The sequence below is a fragment of the Cornus florida genome, unplaced genomic scaffold (assembly GCF_030987335.1).
Source record: "Cornus florida cultivar Cherokee Brave unplaced genomic scaffold, ASM3098733v1 CherokeeBrave_3.0.0_Hap2_Chr08, whole genome shotgun sequence".
Classification (NCBI taxonomy): Eukaryota; Viridiplantae; Streptophyta; class Magnoliopsida; order Cornales; family Cornaceae; genus Cornus; species Cornus florida.
The window spans coordinates 40,768,568-40,793,819 of NW_026775578.1; the positions used below are offsets into that span (position 1 = coordinate 40,768,568).

Genomic DNA, 25,252 nt, shown 5'->3' on the forward strand with positions numbered 1-25,252 from the left:
CCCATCCACACCCAGACGATGTGGGATTGTGCACCTGTAACTCGCCCAGTGTGGTAGCCTACTGGTACCCCCTGCACATGTTCACACACACCCGCCCACAAGGTCGCCACAATCACCCCCCCTTTGGGGCCCAACGTCCTCGTTGGCCACACTTCCGGCTGAGTCAGGCTCTGATACCATTTATAACGACCCTCACCCTGGCCAGACACAATATTGTCCGCTTTTGGCTCACCCAGACCAGAGACTTCCCAGGGGGTCACCCATCCTGGTACTACTCCAAGTTAAGCACGCTTAACTACAGAGTTCTGATGGGTTCACGGCCATCACGGCTTTAAAACGCGTTGTGTTATAGAAGGGTGTTGAATCTACAAATAGCATTTGCCCCATCCACACCCAAACGATGTGGGATTGTGCACCTGTAGCTCGCCCAGTGTGGTAGCCTACTGGTGCCCCCTGCACACCCTCACACACACCTGCCCACAAGGTCGCCACAATCACCACCACAACCTCGACAACCACCATCTTTTTCGTTGTTCCACCACCATCACACAAACCCAACAATTCAAAATTACACACATATATCTATATATACATACATACAAAACAATAGGGTAATTACACACATATATCTATATATACATACATACAAACACATAGGGTAAAGACAGCCATTGAACCCGGCTATATTACCGCCACCGCTGCTACTAATACTGCCCACCCCTTCTTTCTCTCTCCACCCACCACTGCAACCTCTACCACCACAACCAAAACCCATCAATTGATCCCATGAAAAACCAACAAAAAATCTAGCCAATTGAACCCATCAAAAACCAAAACCCAGCCAATTGAACCCGAGCTGTCTACCGTCCCCATCTCTCCACCTTCAGAGCTTTCTACTATCGATCCTTTCGAGCACAGCCATTGAACCCGACCGAGTCCAACTCGGACGAGTCAAAGCCCGTTACCGCCGCTGTCAGTCAGCCGCGCCCGTCACCGTCGTTCCAAAGTTAACCGAGCCAACTGTCACCGATTCCGTCCAGCCAAGCTATCCACCGACGTTCAGTCCTATTAGCCCGTCACCCACAGCTGAGGCCATCTTCATTATGGTCAAGCTCCTCGCCAGCCGCCGCGAGTCTTCCACGGCCGAGCCATCCATAGTTAAGCTTTCCACCGGCCGAGTTCATCCTCGCAGAACTCACCGCCAACCCGTCTGTGATACCCCTCGATTCTAGAGCCACGGCTGATCAAGTTCGAGTACAGATCCGAGGGATACCAAACAATTAATATGTAAACAAGTAGAAAATAAAAAACTGAATTAAGAATAAAATAATAATGCGCTGAAAAGAATTCTAATTGTAAAAGTCCTCCAAAATAAAATATTGATATAATTTAAATCTTTAAATCTGTACAACTCGGGAATCCATCTAGTGGATCCTAATAATCCCAACCGATAAATAAATTTACAGAATTAAAATCCAAAACAAAATAAGAAAGAAAATCCTATGTAGTCGGAAGAGTGAGTGTCTGTATCTGCATCAACACGATCAAGCTCTAAGCCTGGTACTGACGAACACCTGAAAAATAAGAGTGGGTCAGGCCCATATGCAAGTTCCAACCTACCACAATCCATACATAAACCCGATACGCAGATACATCCTAGGTAGCTCAGCAATATCTAAATAGTCCGTAAATATAAATATATTCACACTACAGGACTTTCCCTGGACTACAGGCCTGTCTCAACCTGACTAGCAGACCTAGCAGGGCACACATCAAACCATCATAGCCAGTTATGCATCCCAATGCATATACGCTTCCTAACCATTGATCCTGAGAGTCAAGCTCATATCGTGGTAACATAAATATATATATAAATTCCATCCAAAACTAATAAAGTGCCGCTCAACTGTTCATTGCCAAGACACGACATTTACTTAGGATTTAAATGTTTCAATTAAATCCCTAGCCCTCCTACTGCAGAAAAATATAGAGCAAACATCCGTTATGTCGTTCAACTGTTTTAGTTGACAGGACATGCATTCATGTAGGATTTAACTATTTTAGTTAATCCATTCCTTATGTATGAAGGGGTAGGACTTAGCTTTTTAATCTAATCCATCCCTGATATGTCACCATCCCATACCGGTACATATAATGCAAATGATCTTCGAGTGATGCACATTCATTAGAACATCAAATATATCCAGAAACTAGCATAATAGAATTCAGATAGTATTAAGACCCTATCATGCATCCAGTATATGATTATAATCATAAAACTTCCATTTAAATTGTTAAAGCATTGATAGACAATTTAAACCATCTATATCCATCCAATGGACAAAACAGAAATTTCAACAGTTCATTAATTAACACCAACATCATGGTATAATGACTATCAGAAATATGACCTGAGCACATTATACTAGACATCCCTAACCATACTCTCATACTAGTTCATTTAAATTATTAAAACAAAGACTAGTAATGAAAGTCCTCCTTAATCCCCAACGTCATGAAAATTATCATTTCATTTCATGAAGTCCTTTATAATCCTTCATCTTAAAACCTGTGCCTGACATAATATGTCAACTAAGAAGTCTCACTGCACATTATATAAAACCCCAACGGTATTTTATACTTACCCAAATAAACTGGTTAAAACAAACCGGTAAATAAAAGCTCTTCCACTCCTGACAGCATGCAACCATGTATTTAAATTACATGACGTCCACAACCACAACCTAACCAACCCTCGTGGAACTTAAATATATCATAAATATCTTTGATATAAAAGCCTAAAAATACCTGTTATTTCAGTTCATTGAATTTGCTAAAACAACTGGCAATACAGTCCTCCCTCTTTTCGACGGCATTCACATTTAATATTTTATAATTCATACTGTCTTCTCCAGTTAACCCACCAACTTATACTTTAAGGACCTAACAGGTGGAATTTTAAATATTTACAACCTCCCATACTTTCCGGAAACTCCGTTCAAGCCCCTAAAATTAGAAAAATTAAAAAAAAAATACCCCCAAAGGGGTTTTTGTTCAAGGGAGCCGGCTCTTTATCTTCCAGAGCCGGCTCTCCCTCATGGAGAGCCGGCTCTACTTTAATAGGAGCCGGCTCCCTTACTTGGGGAGCCAGCTCTCTCCCCCTGAGAGCCGTCTCTGCTCCATGCGTCCTCTCTGCTTTGTTCAGTTACCTTCTGTGCTTCCGGCGAAGCTTCCAGTCACTGTCCCAACACTTTTAACATTCCTAGGGTTCCATCTAAGTTCCTAAAGTCCTAGAAACTTTTCACCTTCCACTATGAATTAATTTACAAAAGTTTCAATTCATAAACAAACACAGTATGCAGGAAACCGATTTCAGTTCTTTAAACACAGCAAGTTACAGTCTACTACACATGCATCAACCATTAGTTTTAAAGTTGAATTAAACCCTATAGACTATAAAGAATGCACAGAACACAAGTTTATAGGAAAGAGATAGACTGAAACTTGCCTCTAGGTTTCAGTTTGAAACCTTTTGCCGTCTCTAAATTGCAGAATTTCCAAGACTATATTTCTTTCTCTGATCACCGTTCCCTTCTTCTACTGCTTCGTGGTTCCCTCCAAAAGCAACTCCTTAATTAACCTCTCAAGACCCTCACTCTGTATCTCTCTTCACATTCCTCTCAATTTTTTCCTCCCCAGACTCTATACGTGAATAGGATTTCTTAAACCCTTGCAGACACCTATATTGTTCTATATATATAGATTCCTCTAAAACCTTAATCTTAAGTCCAGCAACCCTAATCCTAAGTCCAGCCTAAATCTAAGTCAGCTAACCAAAAATACTTAACACAAAAACCCTAAACTTAAATATAACTACAAGCATATATCTTAAATCAAATAAGTCACACAAGTCATTTAAAAACACGTAATTAATCAAATAAATAAATTAATCAAATAAATAAATTAAATCCCAATTACATGTAATTAAGTTGAAATAAATAAACAATATAAAACAAATACACAATTCCAATTTTAACAAATCAAACAATTAAACACTTAGCCAGATAGTCGTATTTGAATGCACATAAAACAAATAAACAATTTATCAATTTAAAATGCCCATAAATAATTAATTAAATCAATTAAGCTGTAACGACTCAAAACTAATACTTTTTAAACAAAAAAAAAAAAAAATTCGGCATGACCTCCCCTAAAAATAAGCCTATCACAACCTGTTTAATTACATTTTTAACCTGTCATGGCTCAAATTCCGAATTCACGGCAACAAAAGATAATGATACAACCAACTAACCTAGACAATGCTTCAAATTAGGATTATCCATCCATTCATCAACAAGTTGCATGCAATCAAATCCCCATCCAAAACATCATCAATACTTTAGTTATATTACATAACAAAGTTCCACAAAATAATTATACATCTTTGCACTTCTAGTGTTTTACAAAATAATGGGGAATATACAAAGATACAAAAGTGGACTTCTAACGCCGTTCAAGCTTGAGGTGGGTTGTCATCCACCAGTTCCTTTCTAAGACCTGAAAAAAATATATATAGATATAGGGGTGAGCATATAACTCAGCAGGTGACACTTAAGACACAATTCTTGTGTCCTAGTGAATCCAAATAAAGTATAGGCCAATGGGAGATTGGGGACATGCATTGAAGGGGAAAAATAATTACAAGTACAAGTCAAATTCAATCACACACAAATGCAAATGGAGTGAGATGCAATGCATGCTAAAGTCACTCCCCGTTTTCATTCTCAAAACCATCACGTTCAAAGTTAATGTAACCCCCTTTGGTAACCCCGCTGCGACGAGAGGAGGATTGGCTACCGTCCCTAGGCCCTTGGTGACCCCGTGGCACCGTCGAGGGACCCGAATAGCTCAACCACGCTAGGGTACTCTCCCTAGTCCTCCCTAGGGTACATTAACCTCCGGCCCGTTGGTAACCCCGCAGCGACCGGGTTTGTCAAAACCAATTTTTTTCCAAAACATTCATTCCTAAATCCCCATTTTCATTTCAAGACAACCACTTCCCTTTTTCATACAACCCAATGAGATGTAGGCTCATGTCATGATCTCAATATAATGACAAATGGGAACTTAGCACAATAATAAATAAGCATGTTCTCATGGCATCATTATAGCATGTTAGTAACCTCAAAAAAAAATGTAAACAACCATCACATAGACATACTTTTCATTCAACCATGTTATACACATTTACATAACTAGCATGTTGTCAATTAAATCATTTTAATCAAAATCAACAACAATTAAACATGCTATAACACACATAGAGGAGCATGATTCATTATAGAGCAAGATTCCATAGCTTAAAATGTCCCTACCTCACAATCCAAGCCGAAATCCCTATAATAGGTCCTCCAAATTCGAGCTCAAAGGAAGACTCAAATCTGGAAATTGATAGTATGGATGCGTAGAGCTCGCTACAAGCTTCGTTTCGCCTCAAACGGTTCCTAAATCCGATGAAAGATGATTGAGTAATCAAACCTCAAAGTTTTTGTCTCCAAAATGAAAGAAAAAGAGAAGGAACCGAGAGGGAGAGAGAGCATACGGGAAAGAGAAAGAAAAGAAGATTTCTTGGCCAAATAAATTAGTGGTGGGCCTCACTTGAAATTATTTTCCTTTTCTCTTTAATTTTTTTTTTGTCTCAAATTACACCACAAATACACAATTGCACCATACAAATGCTACATCACCACATAAATTAAAATGTAGGAAATGTAACTGGACCCAACCACAAACCCGGATGGTAAAGTGAAAAGACGAAAATGCCCTTGCATTAACGAATTTTCAGAAAATTCTAAAATGCTGAAAATTACCAACTTATAAGGATTTCGTCCCTGAAATCAAGACATACCTGAGGAAGAAAACAACGCTGGGTACTTGGACCGAACCTCCTGTTCGAGCTCCCAAGTAGCCTCCTCGACTCCGTGGTGTCTCCAAAGGACTTTCACCATTGGTATCGTCTTGTTCCTCAACACCTTCTGTTGAGTGTCAAGGATCTGAACTGGTCCTTCCTCGTAGGAAACATCCTCATCAATATCCACATCAACCCAACTTAAAATGTGAGATGGATTCGGCTCGTACTTTCGTAACATCGATATATGAAAGACATTGTGAACTCTGTCCATCTGTGGTGGTAAAGCAAGTCTGTAGGCAACCTCTCCTACCCGATCCAAAATCTCGAATGGTCCAATAAATCGTGGCGATAACTTGCCACTCTTCCCAAATCTCATCAACCCCTTCCGTGGAGAAACCCGTAGAAAAACGTGGTCTCCCACCTCAAAGGATAACGGTCTTATCCGCTTATCCGCATAGCTCTTCTGTCGGCTCTGAGCTGTAAATAACCTCTGTCTTATCAACTTAATCTTCTCAGTAGTCTCGAGTACAATGTCGGGTCCTAAGGCGGCTGTCTCGCCTACCTCAGTCCAATAAACAGGAGACCTACAAGGTCTACCATACAACGCCTCAAATGGAGCCATCTGGATGCTCGCCTGATAACTGTTGTTGTAGGCAAACTCAATAAGTGGAAGGTGATCCTCCCAACTACCTCCCAAATCAAGTATACATGCCCGAAGCATATCCTTCAAAATCTGGATAGCACGCTCTGACTGACCGTCTGTCTGTGGATGGAATGCCGTACTAAGATGCAACGCTGAACCAAACGCTGCTTGAAGTCCTTCCCAGAACTTCGAAGTGAACTTAGCATCCCTATCTGACACAATGGTTACAGGGACTCCATGTAACCTTACAATCTCTTTCACATAAAATACACCAAGCTTCTCTGCATCGTCTATTGCCTTAATAGGCAAAAAGTGAACCGTCTTGGTCAATCTATCAATGATGACCCATACGAACTCATTGCCCCTTCGTGACCTTGGAAAACCTGTCACAAAATCCATAGCGATATGCTCCTATTTCCATTGCGCTACAGGTAATGGTTGCAACAAACCCGCTGGCCTCTGATGCTCGGCCTTCACCTGCTGACAGGTAAGGCATCTAGCCACAAACTGTGCAACATCATTCTTCATCCCGCTCCACCAATACTGACGTCTCAAATTGTGATACATTTTAGTACCACTTGGATAAACTGCAAAACGGGAAGTGTGAAACTCCCGTAGGACATCCTCACGACAAACTGTGGGAACCACCAACAAACCCCTGAACCGTAGACCCCCATCTGTATGCAAGGCCCAATCTTTCACTGTCTTACCACTAGAGATCAAAGCGTGGATGACATCTAAGTCCGGGTCCTGTCTCTGTGACTCAATCACTCGTACAACAAGAGTAGGCTGAGCCACAAGACTAAACAAGAATGCTGACTCACTGTAACCATCATCATCAAAATACTGTAATCCCATCTCTGCCAGATCTTCAAGCATCTTCCACTTCCGAATAGCTAAACTGGCCAAAGTTCCATGAGATTTTCGGCTTAAGGCATCAGCTACAACATTTGCCTTGCCCGGATGATACTGCAAATCAAAGTTGTAATCTTCCAAGTACTCAACCCATCGTCTCTGTCTGTTGTTCAAGTCCTTTTGGGAAAAAAGGTACTTAAGACTTTTGTGATCTGAAAATACCTCGAATCTCTCACCATACAAGTAATGTCTCCAACACTTCAAGGCAAATACAACTGCCGCTAACTCTAGGTCATGAGTAGGGTAGTTGTACTCGTGAGTCTTCAACTGTCGAGACCCATAAGCCACTACTCTACCATCCTGCATCAACACACATCCCAACCCGTCACGTGAAGCATCACAATAGATCACATAACCCAAGCCATGCTCAGGTATCACCAACACTGGCGCTGTAGTCAATCTCGTCTTCAACTCCTGAAAAGATGAAACACAGGCCTCATTCCAGACAAACTTGACCCCTTTCCGAGTCAAACGGGTCATAGGAGCTGCCAAATGGGAGAAATCCTTCACAAATCTCCGATAGTAACCCGCTAAACCAAGAAAACTGCGGATCTCAAACATTTTCTTGGGTCGCTCCCAAGTCAAAACTGCTTCAACCTTTGATGGATCAACTGATACTCCACCTTCTGAAACAACATGCCCCAAAAACTTCACCTCCTGTAGCCAAAACTCACATTTCTCGTATTTGGCATACAATCGGTGCTCTTGCAAAATCTGTAAAACAATACTCAAATGGACCTCGTGATCTTCCCGAGTCCGTGAGTACACAAGAATGTCATCCATGAAAACTACCACAAACTGGTCCAAGTAATCGTGAAAGACGCGGTTCATCAAGTCCATGAATGCTGCTGGCACATTAGTCAAGCCAAAAGGCATAACAAGGAACTCATAGTGTCCATACCGTGTACGGAATGCTGTCTTCGGGATATCCTCATCCCTAACCCGCAACTGATAATAGTCAGACCTCAAGTCAATCTTCGAGAAACAACTGGCTCCCCTCAACTGATCAAATAAATCATCTATCCTTGGCAAAGGATACTTGTTCTTGATGGTGGCATGATTCAACTTCCGGTAATCGATGCATAACCTCAAAGATCCATCTTTCTTCTTAGCAAATAAGACCGGTGCGCCCCACGGTGACACACTCGGTCGGATGAAACCTTTCATCCTCAAATCATCAAGCTGCCTCTTCAATTCTTCCAATTCAACTGGGGCCATTTGATATGGTGCCATAAAAATCGGCGCGGTACCTGGCATCAAATCAATAGAGAACTCCACTCCTCGGTGTGGAGGCAACTCTGTCAAATCCTTCGGAAACACGTCCAGAAAATCACAAACAAACGCAGGATAATCCTCTTTCCCAACATCATCTTCTTCGGTTATAAGGCTAGCCAAGAAGTAATCACCATGACTTCGTCCACGAACTCCATAAAACGATGAAATGTGGGAATCACTCCAATCTACCACGAAAAAGAAACAGTCTCCCTCGGAAGTGCAAACTGTAACCCTTCCTCTGTAACAGTCGATCGTGTCATGAAATGAAGCCAACCAATCCATCCCGAGAATGACATCAAAGCTAGTCATCTCCAGGAAGATAAGGTCAAACATGAAAGTCCGCCCGACTATCACAATGGGACACTCCCGCACAATTCGGCTCAAAGACACTGAAACCCCAACTGGCGTATCAACACTCAACGCCCGTTCCAAGAAACTAACTTCCAACCCCGATGCAAGTGCAAATGATGATGAAATGAAATAATGAGATGCACCAGAGTTAAACAAAACACGGGCCCAACAACCAAACACTGGAAATATACCTCAAAGAACTGACGGTCCAGAAAATGCATCGGTCTGTGCCAGTGCAAAAACACGTCCCTGTGGTACCTGTGCCTGAGGACTGCCAACCTAAACACCTAACTGCTGCACTGACATAGTAGGAGTATCCCTCCTAACTGACCGTGAACCCTGTGAAGACAAGGCAGGCTGTGGTGGTGGCGGTCTGAAACCTGACTGAACTGTAGCCGACTGAGATGGCCTCTGTCGTGACCCTCTGCCACTACCTGTGCCTGCTCCCTGGCCTGGACAATCACGAATCAAGTGACCCTGCTGGCCACACCCATAACAAGCCTTCGGAGTTGACGAAACTGAAGACGATTTCATCGGACAACTGGACTTGTAATGCCCAGGCTGCTGACACTGATAACAAACAACTGCACTCCTGTCAGATCCAGCTGGCATAGGAGTGGTAGGAGCAGATCTTGTAGACTGTTGTCCTTGAAACTAAGATGAACCACCCTTATTCTTCTTCCAAGAAGATCCCTCTGAAGATTGCCCTGCACCCCTCTTTTGCTTCCATTGTTCTCTTCTTGCATCTTTCTCTTTATTATCAGCCTCCAACATCAAAGCCCTTTCCACTGCTTCAGAATAAACCTTAATGAACTGTGCCATGATCAACGACTTCATCCGATCATTAAAACCGGAAACAAACTTCCGAGTCTTATTAGCTTCATCTCTCACCACTTCTGGAGCAAAACGAGAGAGTGAGGTGAACTTGTTCTCATACTCCGCTACTGACATGTTCCCTTGAATAAGATTATGAAACTGGTTTTGTAACTCCCATCTTTTGTAAAGCGGAAAATACTTCTCATAAAACAGCTCCTTGAACCTGTCCCAACTCATCTCTTCAATCTTGTACTGGTTGGTGATCGACTTCCACCAAACCTTGGCATCCATAGCAAACTTGTAAGTTGCTAGGATGATCTTCAAGTGATCCTCTGTCACATCCATTGAGGTTAGTTGGGTTTCAACTTGATCCAAGTAGTCATCTGCTACCATTGGATCCGCACTGCCCTCAAACACTACTGGCATCAACTGAGAAAACCCTTTTATGATCTTGAGACGCTTCTGAGCTGGCGTCTCCTCAACTTGAACTGTAGGTTGTGGTGCCGACTGCGACTGAGCAACAATTGTTGCCCTCACGACATTTTGCAATAAACGATTAAACTCCAGTGCCACAGAACCTTCACCCACTTCTACGGGTACGGGTGTTTCAACATTCTCTCTTCTTGGGGGAACGGCTCTTGGGGGAATCAAGTCCCTAAGAAGCATGTTCTCATCATTTAGCTCCTCCGGATTAGAGCTGGAGCTCTTACCAACATCACCCCTTGTTGGCCTAGGCCAACTTCTCTAGGTTCCTCACGCCGTGACATCGTGCTATAAAACGAAAAAATGATTCAAAAACATGACACTAAGACTGTGGACGACTCAACAAGAATTGATACCGTACAACACTTAGCATGCAAGACTATGCAAGAAACATTTTAACATAAACAAGTAAGCAGTAAGCACATAGGCAGTTAAGCATGCTCATTTAAGTAAAATATCACGTAGTAAGTAGTCAAGTAAGCAACACAAACAACATTCCATGTGACCCTAAGTAGGCCTCTACCCGTCGTCTTAAAGGTTTTCGAATCTTTGCTCTGATACCAAATTTGTAACGACTCAAAACTAATACTTTTTAAACAAAAAAAAAATAAAAAATTCAGCATGACCTCCCCTAAAAATAGGCCTATCACAACCTGTTTAATTGCATTTTTAACTTGTCATGGCTCAAATTCCGAATTCACGGCAACAAAAGATAATGATACAACCAACTAATCTAGACAATGCTTCAAACTAGGATTATCCATCTATTCATCAACAAGTTGCATACAATCAAATCCCTATCCAAAACATCATCAATACTTTAGTTATATTACATGACAAAGTTCCACAAAATAATTATACATCTTTGCACTTCTAGTGTTTTACAAAATAATGGGGAATATACAAAGATACAAAAGTGGACTTCTAACGCCGTTCAAGCTTGAGGTGGGTTGTCATCCACCAGTTCCTTTCCAAGACCTGAAAAAAATATATATAGATATAGGGGTGAGCATATAGCTCAGCAGGTGACACTTAAGACACAATTCTTGTGTCCTAGTGAATCCAAATAAAGCATAGGCCAATGAGAGATTGGGGACATGCATTGAAGGGGAAAAATAATTACAAGTACAAGTCAAATTCAATCACACACAAATGCAAATGGAGTGAGATGCAATGCATGCTAAAGTCACTCCCCGTTTTCATTCTCAAAACCATCACGTTCAAAGTTAATGTAACCCCCTTTGGTAACCCCGCCGCGACGAGAGGAGGATTGACTACCGTCCCTAGGCCCTTGGTGACCCCGTGGCGCCGTCGAGGGGCCTGAATAGCTCAACCACGTTAGGGTACTCTCCCTAGTCCTCCCTAGGCTACATTAACCTCCAGCCCGTTGGTAACCCCACAGCGACCGGGTTTGTCAAAACCAATTTTTTTCCAAAACATTCATTCCCAAATCCCCATTTTCATTTCAAGACAACCACTTCCCTTTTTCATGCAACCCAATGAGATGTAGGCTCATGTCATGATCTCAATATAATGACAAATGGGAACTTAGCACAATAATAAATAAGCATATTCTCATGGCATCATTATAGCATGTTAGTAACCTCAAAAAAAAATGTAAACAACCATCACATAGACATACTTTTCATTCAACCATGTTATACACATTTACATAACTAGCATGTTGTCAATTAAATCATTTTAATCAAAATCAATAACAATTAAACATGCTATAACATACATAGAGGAGCATGATTCATTATAGAGTAAGATTCCATGGCTTAAGATGTCCCTACCTCACAATCCAAGCCGAAATCCCTATAATAGGTCCTCCAAATTCGAGCTCTAAGGAAGACTCAAATCTGGAAATTGATAGTATGGATGCGTAGAGCTCGCTACAAGCTTCGTTTCGCCTCAAACGGTTCCTAAATCCGATGAAAGATGATTGAGTAATCAAACCTCAAAGTTTTTGTCTCCAAAATGAAAGAAAAAGAGAAGGAACCGAGAGGGAGAGAGAGCATACGGGAAAGAGAAAGAAAATGAGAAAGAAAAGAAGATTTTTTGGCCAAATAAGTTAGTGGTGGGCCTCACTTGAAATTATTTTCCTTTTCTCTTTATTTTTTTTTTTTTTTTTGTCTCAAATTACACCACAAATACACAATTGCACCATACAAATGCTACATCACCACATAAATTAAAATGTAGGAAATGTAACTGGACCCAACCACAAACCCGGATGGTAAAGTGAAAAGACAAAAATGCCCTTGCATTAACGAATTTTCAGAAAATTCTAAAATGCTGAAAATTAGAATTATCACATAAGCAAACACAATTAATCACTTAAAAACAAACAAAACAACTAAGTCACATAACTAAATCAATGAAAAATAAAATAAAATTTTCAATTATGTCATTTTGAAAACTAGGGGTATTACACTGTCCCTTCAGGATCCATCACAACCGCTATTCTCGGCTGTCATTTCATCCCACTAAGTTTCCATCTTGCTAAAAATAGATGACGGTGAGGGTTCGGGCAGAGGCCATTGTCGGAGAGTATCTGGAGTTTTTGTTGGCCAGAGGCCGTTGCCGGGCAAATCAAAATTCGAGCCAGCAATGAGGAATCAGTCGCGATTCCGGCAACGATTTTCTGGTTCACGATTCCTGTAACGGGTCGATGGCATCCTCGTCAGTCCTCAACGCAGAGCTCAGAACTCCAGCGGTGGTGGCGCGACACGGCGCAGAGGTCAGAACTGTAGCGGCGGCGGCGCGGCACAGGTAATCAAGTTTGGGTTTTTTCAAAGCAGAGGGTAGAGAGAAAAGCCTATGATTTAAAAAGGGTAGTTTTGTCTCATATATATATATATATTGATATTTTAGATTAATAACTGATATTTTACCGAAGGGTAATCTCGTCTTTTCACAACTTTTAAGGGCTTGTTTGGATTAAATTTCGGACTAGGGGTGTGAGTGTTCAAAAAATGACTAACTTATATATACCTGTCAATACCACAAACCTCAGGAAGTGTCATTGTAATTAATAAAAAAAAAAAAAAATTTCACTAATATTTTGTGAAACGAAAATGGCCAATTGAAGCTAAAGAATTTTTTATTTTTTATATACTCCCTCCATCCCTAATTAGTAGTTTATTTTTTTCTTTTTACATATTTCAAATTAGTTGTAGTTTTTCAAAAGTTAAAACATCTTTTTATTATATTTCCATCATTATCTTTTATCTTTTTAAAAAATTTCAAACTTTATAACTATATATATTTAAATTAAAAAAAATAATTTGATAATTTTAAAAGAGAAAATACATAAATTGTATGTCACTTTAAAAATTCCAATATCTAAATATGGACTTTTATTTAGAACAGAGGTAATAACTTCCTCTGAGTAACACGTGGCAAGAATTTATTGAACTCACCCTGTCCATATGCAAGAGGTCAATCAATCAGAGTTTTCTCTCTCTCCCCTTCGAAAATGCCTTTAAACCTGGGGTTCACCATGTCCCTACGTTGAGCTTCAAGAAACTTCCAATTTTCCAAACCGTTCTTTCCTTCTCCGGCTCTTTCCTTTCTTCTTCCATGGCTTCTGCACCTTTTGTTTCTTTAGACCTTCGATACGTAATTAAACCAAGCGCTCCTGGATGGCCCTCTGTTTCTGGTTCTTTCTGCACTTCTCATCATCAGATCATCTGGTTCGTTCTGCACCTTTTGTTTCTTCAGACCTTCGATCTCGTATCAAACCAAGCGCTCCTCGATAGCCCTCTGTTTCTGAAACAGGTATTTTCTTCTTCTTCTTCTTCCTTTTTTTTTTTTTATTTATTTTCTGAGCAAAATAACCGTAGCAATACTATTTGGTATTTTCTTCTCAAAATTGTTGATAAGCGAAATAAGTCTCAAATTGTAACTTGCGATTTGACTAGATTACAATGTTACCCAACAACTGGTTATGAATTGATTTGATAGCTCAGATATTGTTATTCAATATATTGACCCGATTCAATATGATCGAGAGGTAATTCAACCATTGAATTTACAGGGGGAATGATTTATCATCTCTATGGGATTAAATCCCGAGTTATTGCCAAGAAAAAAAAAAAAATGCTGAGATTATGGAAGTAGAAATTCTAGCATTTATAGGTATTGCACTGTTCATTATAGTTCCTAATGCTTTTCTACTAATGATTTACATAAAAACGGTTGGTCAAAGTGATCTGCACTTGCGGTAGTATGAACTCTCAAGTCATGCCAAAAATAGAAAGTAATTAATTCCAGTCTCATGAGTTCTTTCCTTCAACTAACAGTTTGTTTGTTGCATTTTTAATGGTTAAATTCTCTTGTTGTTACCATATTTGTCTTATTTATCTAATGAAATTATTGTTATTGGTGGTGGTGGTGGTGCAATTGTGTGTTGAACCTGCTTTACAGTGAAGAAGAGGGGTGACCTCCTTGAAAGGTAGGAATGGGGGGTATGAAATTCAGAGTACTTGAGTGTGAGCCACCAGAGTACTGCCTCTGTGTAGTTCTCCCGGGCAGTGAGGATCAAATAGTCAAGCAGGATGGTTATGATGATGTTGGTGGTGCCAGTAAACAGAGGGCAGAGATTCGGGAAATAGTAGAGTGGCCACTGAAGTATCCACATCTATTTCAGTCAGTTGGTGTAAAGCCACCTAAAGGGATTCTATTATATGGACCTCCAGGATGCGGAAAGACTTCAATAGCAAGAGCTATTGCTAACAAAACTGGTGCTTCCTTCTTCTGTATAAATGGACCAGAGCTTATGTCTCAATATTTCGGAGGGAGTGAAAGCAATGTCAGGAAAGTATTCGAGGAAGCACAGAAGAATGCTCCATCGATTATCTTTATTGATGAGATTGATTCTATTGCTCCCAATCGAGAGAAAACTCGTGGGGAACCTATTGAGAGGGTTGTTTCCCAGCTACTAACCCTATGGATGGTGTTAAGCGTCGTGCTCAAGTTTTTGTGAATGGTGCTACTAATCGTCCTAACAGCATTGACCCTGCCCTGAGAAGGTTTGGTAGATTTGATAAGGAAATTGAAATTGGTGTTCCGGATATGAACAGTGCAATAGCAAAAATGATGAGATTATGGAAGTAAAAATTCTAGCATTTATTGCTACTGCACTGTTCGTTCTAGTTCCTACTGCTTTTCTACTTATCATTTACTTAAAAACAGTTGGTCAAAATGATGTGGACTTGTACTAGCATGAACTCTCAAGTCATCCCAAAGTTCACATTTAAAATAGAAAGTAATTCCAGTCCAGTGTTAGCACATTAGATGATGGTCCATGAGTTCTTTCCTTTCAACTATCAGTTTGTTTGTTGCATATATAGTTAATGGTTAAATTCTCTTCTTGTTAGTATCTATGTCTAATTTAATGAGCCTTCAGAAAATTTTATCATGTTAGTATTATTATTGTTGTTGATGGTGGCGCATTTGAGTATTGAACCTGCTTTACTGGGAGGAAGAGGGGTGACATCATTCTTGTAAGGGGAGGAATAGTTCCCCCGGGGCAGTGAGGATCAATTAGACAAGCAGGATGGTTATGATGATGTTGGTGGTGTCAGTAAACAGATGGCAGAGATTCGGGAAATAGTAGAGTGGCCACTGAAGTATCCACATCTATTTCAGTCAGTTGCTGTGAAGCCACCTAAAGGGATTCTCTTACATGGACCTCCAGGATTCGGAAAGACTTCAATAGGAATAGCTATTGCTAACGAAGCTGGTGCTTCCTTCTTCTATATAAATGGACCAGAGCTTATGTCTCAAAATTTCTGAGGGAGTGAAAGCAATCTCAGGAAAGTATTCGAGGAAGCACATAAGAAGGATCCATCGATTATCTTTATTGATGAGATTGATTCTATTGCTCCCAATAGAGAGAAAACTCATGTCGAAGCTACACGGAGGGTTGTTTCCCAGCTGTTAACCCTTATGGATGGTGTTAAGAGCCGTGGTCATGTTATTGTGATTGGTGCTACTAATCGTCCTAACAACATTGACCCTGCCCTGAGAAGATTTGATAGATTTGATAAGGAAATTGAAATTGGTGTTCCAGATAAGGTTGGGCGTCTTGAGATTCTTCGAATCTGTATGAAGAACATGCGGCTTGCTGAAAATGTAAAATATCAAACATTATTTTGTATCATCTTCCAAATATATATATATATATTTAATAGCAGATGTGTATATTGTTTTTGAACAACTTATATATGCTTTTAATTGTGCAGGTTGATTCAGAAAGAATTGCCAAAGACACGTGGATATGTTGGTGCTGATTTAACAGCTCTGTGCAGTGAGGCTGGACTCCAATGGATCAGAGAGAAGATAGGCGTGATTGGCTTGAAAAATGAGGACTTAGATGCTGAGATACTCAACTCCATGGCTGTTACGAATGAGCTATCCAACTGCAAATTGGTACTGGAAAAAGCAAGCCATTAATTCTGCCTGATACAGTGAGGGATTTTTTATATTTTGTTTTTTTCATAAGCAGGTATTGTATTGATCAAAAGATAGATCAATCAGTATACAAGGATCAAACTTTATGCCTTTTAATTGTGCAGGATGATTTTAAGAGAATTGCCAAAGACACACATGGATATGTTGTTGCTGATTTATCAGGACTGTGCAGTGAGCCTGCATTGCAATTCTTCAGAGAGAAGGGTGTGATTGGCTTGAAAATTGAGGTCATAGATGCTGAGTTACTCAACTCCGTAGTTGTTACGAATGAGCACTTCCAACTACAAATTGCTACGGGAAAAAGAAAGCCATCAATTCTGCGTGAAACGGTGAGGGAATTTTTTATATTTTATTTTTTCATAAGCAGGTATTGTATTGATCAAAAGATGAATCAATCAGTGCATAAGGATCAAAGTGAAGGCATTCCTTCACTCTAGACATCAGCAAGAAAAAGAAACAGATAAGTACCACTTCCTGTATACATGGAAGAAAAAGAAAAACACAGAAAGAAAACTGCATGGCAGCAACAACATCATGTAGAAAAGCCCCAACACCAAGTGACTACCCTTGTCACCTCAACAGCAGACATGCTAACGTGTTGATGGAATCTAAAATTTCTCTCCCCTCAAATAGCCCACACAACAGCGGTGAAAACCATCCTCTTAAACTTGGCATTATGTGAGATGAAGCTATAGTAAACTTAATAAACCAATTCAGCAGTTGATCAAAAGTTTTCACCTCTGGAAGAGACCGACTCAGAACATCATCAAACCATTCCCATATTTTCTTAGCAAATTGGCACCCCACAAATAAATGATCAAATGAAAGGCAATTAGAACACACTGAAGTCAGCTGCAGCCCCCTCTTCTGCAGATTAATAGTGATAGGTGCTTGTCCAAAATAATCAAAGAAGCAGCAAAACAATTCGATGCCTCCCCTTATTCCGACGCAACTTTCTCCAAGGCACCAAAGGAAGATGTTGTCTTCATTTATCCCAAGCTTTTTTAGAAGTAAATGAACACTCATCCTACAGCAGTCTATCTCCACCATTATAAATAGGCAAAACATAAATGAACTGCTGTACATGGTACATCCCAGCTCCCATAAAACTGAGATAACATCTACCATCTTGAATAAGAACATTTACTGTGGCCTGTCTCGAGAATGGAAAGCATCTAACCACACCATGACCAAACCTCTGCGTCAAAGTAAGGCCGAATCTGATCCAACATTAAAATTCACATTCTGTAGCATGATGTCCCTAACTGATAGAAGCTGTTCCAAATAGCAGAATGAGAGGATGAAAGAATTGGACACCAGTAGGAAGCTAGTGTTTCTGATGTACCTATTGGTAAACCAAGGAACCCACAAAGACTCTTTCTTCTTAATCAAGTCCCAAACCAAAACACATGAAAACGATTTCTGAATATCCTCAATCTTTCTCACACCAAACTCACCCTCAGCCTTAGGTAAATATACCTTCTTCCAACACAACAATTGAGCTTTCTTCACCAAATCTGAATCTCCCCAAATAAATGTCTTCAATTTTCTTTCTATACCATGAGACACAGCAGCAGGTAAATGAAACATAACACTTCAATAGTTTCAACTAATTTCTAATGTTTTGGTGAGCCAGGTTGTTGAAGTGCCCAATGTCAGTTGGGAAGATATCGGAGGCCTTGTGACTGTTAGGCAGCAGCATCAAGAGGTAGTTGCTGTTGCTGCATTGCAGCGTATGTATACACCTAAACCTTATATTTTTCAATTTTCCCTTCATGCTCTCTTTATCATGTAGACCATACAGTATCCGATGGAGTATGCTGAAAAGTTTGAGAAGTTTGGTGTGTCAGCCTCAAAGGGAGTTCTTTTACATGGCCCACCAGGATGTGGGAAAACTCTTCTGGCCAAGGCTGTTGCCAATGAATGTCAGGAGATAAAAATCAATTGATCAAAACGGCCAGGACGCAAAAGTGCAGGCTCAATAAGATCACGCCTGTTGGTGGCTCCCATAACAAAAACCATTTTATTGGTGGAAATTCCATCCATCTCCGTCAGCAGTTGATTCAAAACCCTATCTGAGGCGCCACTATCTACTGAATTGTGCCCCTTCTACAAGGAATGAAAAAAAAAATGTTAACAGGGATTACAAAACTTCACAACAACATTTCAAAGTAGAAAACACTAAAATAGACCTTAATAGCAATTGAATCCAGCTCTAATAAAATGGTTTGAGCTGGATTCAATTGCTATTAAGGTCTGTTTTAGTGTTTCAAATTCACTGTGGCCTGTCTCGAGAATGGAAAGCATCTAACCACACCATGACCAACCTCTGCGACAAAGTAAGGCCACATCTCTGACATGCTAAAAATTGAATCTGATCCAACACTAAAATTCACATTCTGTAGCATGATTTCCCTAACTGATAGAAGCTGTTCCAAATAGCAGAACGAGGGGATGAAAGAATTGAACTCCAGTAGGAAGTGTTTCTGATGTACCTATAGTAAACCAAGCAACCCACAGAGACTCTTTCTTCTTAATCAAGTCTCAAACCAAAGCACATGAAAATGCTTTCTGTATATCCTCGATCTTTCTCACACCAAACCACTCTCAGCTTAAGGTAAAGGGATCTTCTTCCAACACAGCAAGCGAGCTTTCTTCATCCGAATAAATATCTTTAATTTTCTTTCTATACCATGAGACACAACAGCAGGTAAATGAAACACAGCACTCCAATAGGCAATCAGAAATTTTTATATTTCTTAACAAGAGTTTCAACTCATTTCTAATGTTTTGGAGAGTCAGGTGGTTGAAGTGCCCAATGCCAGTTGGGAAGATATCGGAGGCCTTGATAAGGTTAGGCAGCAGCTTCAAGAGGTAGTTGCAGTTGCTGCATTGCAGCGTATATATACGCCTAAACCTTATGTTTTTCGTTTTCCCCCTCATACTCTCTCGTTATCATGTAGGCCATCCAGTATCCCATGGAGCATCCTGAAAAGTCTGAGAACTTTGGAGATAGTGAGGCTAATGTTCGAAAAATATTTGAAAAGGCTCGCTGATGTGCTCCTTGTGTGCTATTCTTTGATGAGCTGGATTCAATTGCTATTAAGGTCTGTTTTAGTGTTTTCTACTTTGAAATGTTGTTGTGAAGTTTTGTAATCCCTGTTTGCATAATTTTTTTTTTCATTCCTTGTAGAAGGGGCACAATTCAGTAGATAGTGGCGCCTCAGATAGGGGTGTTTTTTTTTTTTTTCATTCCTTGTAGAAGGGGCACAATTCAGAGTCCAAGACTTGTTTGTTCTGATGTCACTAATTTGTGTTATATATAATCAGATTTAGTTGTAACTGAACTTCCATGAAAGTTGGACAATGCTTACTGTGTTTGAGTTTGGCCTTTTAGTACAAAGGAGATAGCATGCAATGATAATGCCATCCCAGTAAAATGATAATCAGATTTAGTTGTAACTGAACTTCCATGAAAGTTGGACAATGCTTACTGTGTTTGAGTTTGGCCTTTTAGTACAAAGGAGATAGCATGCAATGATAATGCCATCCCAGTAAAATGGGTCCTTTGTCATATTCTGGGAAATCCTTACACTAAAGAAATGATAAGAAAAGCAACTCAATTCTTTTAAAGGCACAATGCCCTCATTTGAACCTATGTGAAAGTCAAAGGACTTGTTTACTTTAAACCATCTTCTGAAATTCTTACTTTATTTTGTGGAAACTAAAATAGTATTAAGGTTGAATTTTCACTTTTCATTTTGCAGGAGAGAGAGAGGGAGTGGAGGAGAATGCAGAATCCGGAGGCTATGGAGGAGGATATAGAAGAAGAAGAGGTGTCAGAGGTCAAGGCTGCCCATTTTGATGAATTAATGAAATATGTGCGTAGGAGTGTAAGTGATGATGATGTCATCGATTTGTACCTGGCAGCTCTTGCGGGGGGTCAGAACTGACCATTTTTGAACCTTTGTTCAACAAACACACAGACACCTTTGAAGGCGACAATGGTATTTGGACTAATGTTCGTCTGATGATTACTATGTTGTTACCTGATTTTTGTGGCATTTTCACTCGAGACTTTGTTAGATTAAACAATTGACAGGTTCGTGGAACTTGAACTTCTTTATAATAAGTTCTTTGAACCCTAGGTTAGTGGCTTGAATTATCTCATGTTATTTCTAGTTTCTTCTTGTGAAAATCTTTTCGATAAGAATGGATCAATTTTGGAGCAAATATACATTGACGCATTTATACATTTATTTAGCAATTGTTGTAGGGATCATTGTTTGATATGCTAGTAAAAGATCAGATTGACATGCATGTTAGTGAAAAATGCAAAACATCACGGATTATTTTTGTGATGTGGTTTCTTGAATTACATAGCAAGTGAGCAACTTTTTGATGGATGATATTGCAACTTCGTGTATTCTGAAAGTAATTTTGTTGAGATAATACATGATAGGATAGAGAAAGAAAAAAATAGCCAAAAAGTTATTTATTATAAAATCTAAACCCTAGCATAAAACTTTGACATATGCTTCAAGGGTTATAACTTTTTATTCAATAAGAACCATAATTTTTTCAACAATCTACATGCATGTGAATAATTTGATAAATAAATAATCAACTTGAAGTTCTTAAAGTCAGAGTGCAAAAGAGAATAATTATATATATATAATAAAAGATAAAAGAAAAGAAAAGAAATTAGAGAGAAAAAACCAATTTGATTGTTCTTTCTCACTTCTCTTTTAATGGTCATTTTGCCTAGTTCCTTAGAATATGAGAACTTATTAAAAACCCTGATCCGCGCGCACACACACACACATAAATATATATTATATATTATATATATATAATATATATAATATGTACACATATATGATCAAAATTGAGCAATGCTGCACATCTGGAATAAAAATGGAGATATGTATCACAAATACGATGTGGCGATAATTAGAAGAAAGATATGTTCTCTATTTTAATAGATATTATACTTTATTTCTCTTGTTAAAGTATTAGCATATTTAATTTATAGTTAAATTAAGAAAACAAGCAAATCCAAAGTTGAGTAGATGATTCTAATCATGTATGTATATATATATATATAGATATATAGGCATTTGTGTTTTCTCTTGCTTTTGAGCTAAGAATATTTTTAACTTTTGAAAGGCAATTAGAACACACTGAAGTCAGCTGCAACCCCCTCGTCTGCAGATAAAATATTGATAGGTGCTTATCCAAAATAATCAAACAAGCAGCAAAACAATTCGATGCCTCCCCTTATTCCAACGCAACTTTCTCCAAGGCACCAAAGGAAGATGTTGTCTACATTTATCCCAAGCTTTTTTAGAAGTAAATGAACCCTCATCCCACATCAGTCTATCTCCACAATTATGGATAGGCAAAATAGAAATGAACCACTTTACATGGTACATCCCAGCTCCCAAAAAACTGAGATAGCATCTACCATCTTGAATAAGAACATTAACTATGGCCTGTCTTGAGAATGGAAAGCATCTAACCACACCATGACCAAACCTCTGCGACAAAGTAAGGCCACATCTCTTAACAAGCTAATAGTTGAATTTGATCCAACATTAAAATTCACAATCTGTAGCATGATGTCCCTAACTGATAGAACCTGCTCCAAATAGCAGAATGAGAGGATGAAAGAATTGAACTCCAGTAGGAAGCTAGTGTTTCTGATGTACCTATTAGTAAACCAAGCAACCCACAGCGACTCTTTCTTCTTAATCAAGTCCCAAACCAAAGCACGTGAAAACGATTTCTGAATATCCTCAATCTTTCTCACACCAAACCCACCCTCAGCTTTAGGTAAAGAGACCTTCTTCCAACACAACAATTGAGCTTTCTTCACCAAATCTGAATCTCCCCAAATAAATGTCTTCAATTTTCTTTCTATACCATGAGACACAAAAGCAGGTAAATGAAACACAGCACTCCAATAGTTTCAACTCATTTCTAATGTTTTGGTGAGCCAGGTTGTTGAAGTGCCCAATGTCAGTTGGAAAGATATCGGAGGCCTTGAGACTGTTAGGCAGCAGCTTCAAGAGTTAGTTGCAGTTGCTGCATTGCAGCGTATGTATACACCTAAACCTTATATTTTTCAATTTTCTCCTCATATTCTCTCTTTATCATGTAGATCATCCAGTATTCCATGGAGCATCCTGAAAAGTTTGAGAAGTTTGGTGTGTCAGCCTCAAAGGGAGTTCTTTTCTATGGCCCACCAGGATGTGGGAAAACACTTCTGGCCAAGGCTGTTGCCAATGAATGTCAGGCCAACTTTATCAGTGTTAAGGGTCCGGAATTGCCTGCCATGTGGTTTGGAGAAAGTGAGGTTAATGTTTGAAAAATATTTGAAAAGGCTCGCCAATGTGCTCCTTGTGTGCTATTCTTTGATGAGCTGGATTCAATTGCTATAAAGGTCTGTTTTAGTGTTTTTCTACCCTGAATTGTTCGTTGTGATATTTTGTAATCCCTGTTTAATTTTTTTTTTTTTTAATCCTTGTAGAAGGGGCACAATTCAGTAGATAATGGCGCTTCTGACAGGGTTTTGAATCAACTGCTAACGGAGATGGATGGATTTTCTACCAATAAAATGGTTTTTGTTATTGGAGCCACCAACAGGCTTGATCTTATTGGGCCCGCACTTACGCGTCCTGGCCGTTTTGATCAATTGATTTATATCGCTTTGCCTGATGAAGAATCTCGCTATCTGATTTTCAATGCTTGCCTTAGGAATTCTCCTGTTTCTGGAGATGTAGATCTGGGATCCCTTGCTAAGAACACCCAAGGCTGCAGTGGTGCTGATATTATGGAAATATGCCAACGTGCCTGCACATATGCCATAAAAGAGGAAATTCAGAAGGTAAGCTTCTGTACTAATTTTTCATGTGTGCCAACAAAAACCCCAGTGACCCCAGCACGGCCCAGTCCTCCCAGCCTTACCACCCCAGCACCCAAAAAATATTATAAAGGCCTCTTCATATCCCCACATAATTGGAACAATGGTGTTGTATCATGTCTGGAAAGGCATGTAACAACTGTATTGGTCAAGTGTGTATATATGTCCTTATGCCTGCGTGGTCTAATCAGAGTCCAAGACTTGTTTTTTCTGATGTCACTAATTTGTGTTATATATAATCAGATTTAGTTGTAACTGAACTTCCATGAAAGTTGGACAATGCTTACTGTGTTTGAGTTTGGCCTTTTAGTACAAAGGAGATAGCATGTAATGATAATGCCATCCCAGTAAAATGGGTCCTTTGTCATATTCTGGGAAGTCCTTACACTAAAGAAATGATAAGCAACTCAATTCCTTTAAAGGCACAATGCCCTCATTTGAACCTACGTGAAACTCAAAGGACTTGTTTAGTTTCAACCCTCTTCGGAAATTCTTACTTTATTGTGTGGAAACTAAAATATTAAGGTTGAATTTTCACCTTTCATTTTGCAGGGGAGTGAGAGGGAGAGGAGGAGAAGGGAGAATCCAGAGACTATGGAGGAGGATGTAGAAGAAGAAGAGGTGTCAGAGGTCATGGCTGCCCATTTTGATGAATCAATGAAATATGCGCAGAGTGTAATTGATGTTGTCAATGATATGTACCAGGCAGTTGTTGAAGGTAAGTATAATGGAAGCACCATCACCGTGCTAGGGAGGAATTCAGCACGGAATAAGGTTAGAGAGATGCCGGTGATTAGAGGAAGTGGTCTTTTCCGATTTGCTCGGGGTTAGGTTAGAGTTCAAGGTATGCATTGAGGAGTTGTGTATAGAGTTCAATGTTTTTATTTATTTATTTTCCTTCCTTCTTTGACTCCGGCCAAACAAACCCCTTCTTCACATTTGCTTGACATGCCATTTCCCATCCCCCATGGTGGATCACCCCTGTACCGAACTCATCTGTGCGCTCTCCATGTTTGTTGATAGAACCCGATTTGCTCGGGATTTATGAATGTTTGGTAAGTTAACTAAATTAGTTTGGGCTTCTGTTTTGGATTTCTTTGGATTGGACTTTGTTTTGAATGGTTTTTGGACCTAAATCATGGACCGCCCACCCTATGATGAAAGGGTTTCTTTCCGTTGGGCCTTGGAGTAGGGACTTAGGGCCCGTTTGTTAACCATAGTTGTTTTGTGTTTTTGCTTTGACCCGAAACGGAAGTAATGTTTTCGCTTTAGTGTGTGTTTAACAGTATTTCGAAGCTTGTTTGGTAACGTAAATTTGTTGCAAGATTTTTGAAAGCAAAAACATGAAAGCATGTATGGTAAAAAGTGTAGTTAAGTTTGAAAATTTGAATGGTTGGTTAAAAATGTTAATTTAGAACGAAAAAAATAAAAATAAAAATAAAAAATTGAACAT

At 39.6% G+C, this 25,252-nt stretch overlaps 1 protein-coding gene, 1 long non-coding RNA gene and 1 pseudogene across 2 annotated transcripts; 1 reads left to right on the forward strand and 2 right to left on the reverse strand.

Moving 5' to 3' along the window:
• Positions 1-1,076: 1,076 nt before the first annotated feature.
• Positions 1,077-9,707, reverse strand: LOC132270110 (uncharacterized). The gene is made up of 4 exons (XM_059771314.1): positions 9,476-9,707; positions 9,287-9,366; positions 5,909-6,383; positions 1,077-1,240 (listed from the first exon to the last, which is right to left on the reverse strand). Exons 1-4 carry the CDS (start codon positions 9,705-9,707, stop codon positions 1,077-1,079), a joined length of 951 nt encoding a protein of 316 aa, XP_059627297.1.
• Positions 9,708-11,192: 1,485 nt separating this feature from the next.
• On the reverse strand, positions 11,193-12,675 carry LOC132271455 (uncharacterized). Its single transcript, XR_009469717.1, has 2 exons — positions 12,191-12,675; positions 11,193-11,372 (listed from the first exon to the last, which is right to left on the reverse strand). It is a non-coding gene; the product is annotated as an uncharacterized LOC132271455 (long non-coding RNA).
• Positions 12,676-13,870: 1,195 nt separating this feature from the next.
• LOC132271454 (cell division cycle protein 48 homolog) lies at positions 13,871-24,882 on the forward strand (annotated as a pseudogene).
• The last annotated feature ends 370 nt before the right edge of the window (positions 24,883-25,252 follow it).